The 4978-nt window shown below is 46.7% G+C and overlaps 2 protein-coding genes across 2 annotated transcripts in view; both read left to right on the forward strand.

Annotated features, from left to right (window-relative positions):
- Nucleotides 1-4978, forward strand: part of PPM1D (protein phosphatase, Mg2+/Mn2+ dependent 1D) — a 169897-nt gene that overhangs the window by 92678 nt on the left and 72241 nt on the right.
- C11H17orf64 (chromosome 11 C17orf64 homolog) overlaps nt 1526-4978 on the forward strand; it is an 8293-nt gene continuing 4840 nt past the window's right edge. Inside the window, exons 1-3 of the mRNA XM_042442262.1 lie at nt 1526-1657; nt 2670-2801; nt 4278-4453. Coding sequence (XP_042298196.1) covers nt 1541-1657; nt 2670-2801; nt 4278-4453 — 425 coding nt within the window. The 5' untranslated portion in view covers nt 1526-1540. The remainder of the gene's footprint in view (nt 1658-2669; nt 2802-4277; nt 4454-4978) is intronic.

Consider the following 4978-nt stretch of genomic DNA (forward strand, 5'->3'; position numbering starts at 1 on the left):
TAAGACGAATTTGTCATAGGGTTTTCCTGGAAAGATTTGTTAGGAGGGAGGCTTGGCTTTGCCTTCCTCTGAGGCTAAGAGAGTGTGACTTGCGCAGGGTCACCCAATGGGTTTCCATGGCTGAGCAAGGATTTTAACATAATCCATAATCCAAAGCTCAAAACACTACACACATAAAGTGTTGTTGTGTGCCTTCAAGTTGTTTGCGACTTACGCCTACGACAAACCTATCATGGGGTTTTCTTGGCAAGAGTGGTCCAGAGGAGGTTTGCCATCACCTTCTCCTGAGGCTGAGAGAGTGTGACTTCTCCAAAGTCACCCAGTGGGTTTCATGGCCAAGATGGGAATCAAAACCCTGGTCTCCAAAATCATAGTCCAACACTCAAAGTGCTACGCCATGCAACAAATCTGGACAACAGATGAATAAAGGCCCACTTTCCATGAGCATTCGGTCCTCAAAAAGCCCTTTAAAGTTCATACTAAAACCCAGAACGGATTCACCGCTCCCATAACATGAGATCCACCACCAGACGCCTCGTCATAAAGCCCAGCATAAAGGATGATCTGGAAGGAGCTACAAAGAAGTTCATTATCATGCCAAGGAGCCTGTCCTGGCATCAATAAGACACCTCTCCTTTAGTCACCAGTAAATTAAAAGGGCAGAAGTCCCACTTGTTCGTGACCCGACCAAAGCTAATCGGGACCAAAGGAACCGTCTTGAGTAATTAGTTTTATTGACATGTGCTAGAGATCGTCTCTTTTTACCTCTTCCGGGCTTAATTTACTTTTTCTCAAATGCCCAGATAACAGCAGGACAAGTGTGGCTTTCTTGAATGCAAAACTAGGGACTTTGCTAGACGCTGGCTATACCCAGAAAGGCTGTGTGTGTTGTGTGACTTCAAATCAGACTTATGGCTTTCTTGAATGCAAAACTTGACTCTGGTTATACCCAGAAAGGCTGTATGTATGTTATGTGACTTCAAACCAGACTTATGGCGACCCTAAGGGTTGCCGTACATTGGGTACGACTTGAAGGCACACAATGACAAAAGGTGCACCTATCATGGGGTTTTCTTGGCAGGTTTCTTCGGACGGGGTTTGTCTTTGCCGTCCTCTGGGGCTGAGAGAGTGTGACGTGCCCATGATCACTAATAGTGGGTTTCCATGGTTAAGCATGAATTTGAACCTTGGTCTCCAGAGTCATATCCAACACTATGGCTCACAAGCCTCTCCATCCATGACAATAAATACAGTACCCACAAAGTAAGCAACTAATGATTTGCCTCCTTTTAATGATGACCCACCAAACTGGCTGCCTGAGTTACTACCCAATGGAAGGGCTGCCCCGTTGAAGGCTATTTCCTCCTCGGAGCAATAGGTTGAGGGCCTCTAACCGACCCAAGTGGGTCCTTGGGGGAATTCTGCCTCTCCGTCAGTTGTCTTAGGAATCTGGAACCCATCCGCTTCAGAGCTGATGTCACAAAAGCTGGCTGGGATCAACAGTCCAGTCCCATTTCATCCTTGACCATCCTTGGGTGCCATGGAGTTCCCAAGAGGCCAAGAGGAAAGGGAGATTTGGCCATTAGAGAAGGTGGGAGACGAAAACCCACCAAGAATGATTGTGGAAGGACAGCAGGAGGCGATCCAGAGCTGCCAGGTCTGAGCAATGGGTGCATTGGTCGTCATTTTAATTTCCTTTTAACTAGAACCTGCATTTTATTCATTTGTATTCACTTTATGGCAACCCTAAGGCAAATCCTCATAGAGAGTCAGTGTGGTTTGAGCGTTGGATGACTACAACTGCGGAGTGCAGGGTTCGGTTTCTAGTTCGGCCATGAAACCCACTGGTTTGGACCAGGCGCACTTTCTCAGCCTCAGGGGAAGGCAACGGAAAACCTCCTCTGAACAAGTCTTGCCAAGGCAACTCCATGATAAGGTTGGCCTTAGGGTTGCCATAAGACAACATGACAGCAACAACTCAGAACGCGGAGCTCAGTCCGTTGGCCTTATAGTGCAACCAAAGCACCAGGGACCAGCGGCAACTTCTTGGTTCCTATGTCAAGGAAGGATGAATCCACTCAAAGTTTAAGTCTGAACATGAAAGGAGCTATTTAAAGTACTAAATCTTGGGGGAGAGGGGAAGAGTTGGGTACCATGGGTACCTCTTTCAACATTCAGATTAACACCTGCAACAGTAGTGCATCCACATTGTAGAAATAATGCAGCTGGACATCACCTTAAGTGCTGTAGCTCCATCCTATGGATTCCTAGGATCTGTAGTTTCACAGGGTCTTCTCTGCCAAAGAGTGCTGGTGCCTCACCTGGATTTTGTGGGATGGAGCCATAGCCTTTAAACAGCATCATTTCTGCAATGTAGATGCTCCCTCACCTGCATCAATTGGGAACAAAAGCGGTGAGAAGCTGGGATCTGATACATGTTCATTTCATTTCATTTCCATTTATCACAGCAAATAGCCAGCATAGAATCTAATGTACGTAAACCCAAATTCAGGGAGTACAGACACAGGCCATACACCTTACAACTATATTTCACCGCATGACTCCGTTGTTTTTCTTTCTTGGCACATTCATACCCATAAGCTGCATTCTTACTTTTCAATACTGGCTATCCAGAAACTGACCTCTCAGGGGTATATGAATGTCCGCAGGAGACCGAGAGCCAGCTTCCAAACCGTCAGGCCATTGGGACCACAAGCGGCGAGGCATTCGCCAGGGCTGCGCCTTCCGGAGACGCCCTTGTCCAGTGCGCCGACGGACTCTCGCATGAGACCTTCAAAATTGTGAGCCATGAATGACCCCGTTGTCTTTTAGGAATGCCAAAAGATAAAAATAAAGAGAAACCTCCCAATGAAAGCATGGACTAGTAGTAAAGGTGGACTTGCATGCCCTGGCCAAGTTCACAAGAAGAGTCCAAACACTTGGATGTGATGGACACCAAAAAACCCTCTAGGAGTTTTCAGTTCTACCTGCATTACTCTAACTTCTGCAGAGTAAACAGGTCTGGATTGCTCACTCAAGAGCAAGCCATCTCAAAACCGCTCTGGAGTTTGGTGGTTCTCAAACGTTGGTTCTCCAGATGTTTTGGACTTCGACTCCCAGAAGCCTCTGCTAGATTGGCCAAAGATTCCGAAGTCCAAAACAGCTGTGGGATCAAAGGTAAACCTATACTTGGAAGGGAGCTATCTAAGGTTGTTAGAGGAGATCTGGACAACACCCCTACGAAGTTGTACATGTGTGCAGTTGGCCATCAGCATCCAAGGATACTTTATCCACAGATGCAACCACCCGCAGCTTGAAAGTATTCAAAATATATCAACTCCAAAAAGCAAACCTTGATTTTACCATTTTATATAAAGGATGCCATTTTCCCAAGCCATTGTATTTAATGGGACTTGAGCATCCGCAGATTTTTGGTATCCATAGTGGGTCCTGGAACCAAACCCCAGCAGATACTAAGGACCCACTGTCTTAATCTTGAATGACGTCTTTCTGATGTGGATCGTTCTCTAAAGCACTACTTGGAGTTGTTCATTGCTATCAAGTAGGCTTTGAATGAGCTCTCTCCAGATATCTTCAACTGCCCTACCTAGGTATTGGATAGCCTTGCTTGAGTCTATCCGCGTTGGATTATGACTCTGGAGACCAGAGTTTGATTCCCAGCTCAGCCATGAAACTCACTGGGCAAGTCACATAATCTCAGCCTCAGGGCAAAGCATGGCAAACCTGTCCTGAACAAATCTTGCCAAGAAAAGAAGGCACACAACTATAGCCTCTTCCTCTTTTCCGCCTGCCTTCTAACTTTTGGTTGTTGTTGTTGGGTGCCTTCAAGTCGTTTCCAACTTATGGTGACCCTAAGCAGCCTAAAGGCACCAGATCTTGCCTAATCTTGAAGCTAAGGAGGGTTGGCCCTGGTTAATGCTTCGATGGGAGACGCCAACAAATAGGCTACATTTTGGAAGGAGGAACTGGCACAAACACCTCTGAGGATCCCTGTCCTAAGAAATCCCTATAAAATTGCCAACAGGTGACTTGAAGGCACTCAGACACACACTCACAAAACAAACCTATTATGGGGTTTTCTGGGGCTGAGAGTATGTGACACACCCAAGATCAGTCAGTGGGTTTCCACCACCAAGTTGGGGCATTGAACCCTGTCATGGGGAAGCTGTATCTTCTCTTCCATGGGGAGCTGTGGATTGTAGGAATGTGTGTTCTCTTCCCCCTCGTCCCTCAACTCCCTCCTTTTCATTCTCCAGTGCAAGGAGTACCTGCGTCCATTTAAGAGGTGTCTGCGGAAGCTGAATTTGCCCAAAGATTTTCCAAGGGAGAAGAGGCTGAGGTACATCCGGAAGAATCTCATCATCCTCGGAGACCACATCAACAAGTTCCTCCAGGATTACTGCAAAAAGTGGGAGCAGAAGCACTGGAAGAAGTAATACAAAAAGTGGAGACAGCCATGGGGGGCAGGAATCATAGAATCATAGCGTTGGAAGAAACCCCAAGGGCCCTGGTCCAGTCCAACCCCATTCTGCCATGCAGGAACTCTCAGTCAAAGCATCCCCATTGACAGATGGCCATCCAGCCTCTGCTTAAAGACCTCCAAGGAAGGAGACTCTGAGGAAGGAGTTTGTTCCACTGTCGAACAGCCCTTACTCTCAGGAGGTTCCTCCTAATGTTTAAATGGAATCTCTTTTCCTGCAGCTTGCATCCATTGCTCCATTGGGTCCTGTTCTCTGGAGCAGCAGAAAACAAGCTTGCTCCCTCCTCAATATGACATCCCTTCAAGTATTTAAACAGGGCTGTCATATTACCTCTTAAATTTCTCTTCTCCGGGCTAAACATCCCCAGCTCCCTAAGTCATTCCTCATAGGACATGGTTTCCAAATCATGCATCATTTTAGTCATCCTCCTTTGGACACGCTCCAGTTTCTCAATGTCCTTTTTGAATTGTGGTGTC

Source organism: Sceloporus undulatus, chromosome 11 (genome assembly GCF_019175285.1).
Source record: "Sceloporus undulatus isolate JIND9_A2432 ecotype Alabama chromosome 11, SceUnd_v1.1, whole genome shotgun sequence".
In the NCBI taxonomy this organism is placed as follows: domain Eukaryota; kingdom Metazoa; phylum Chordata; class Lepidosauria; order Squamata; family Phrynosomatidae; genus Sceloporus; species Sceloporus undulatus.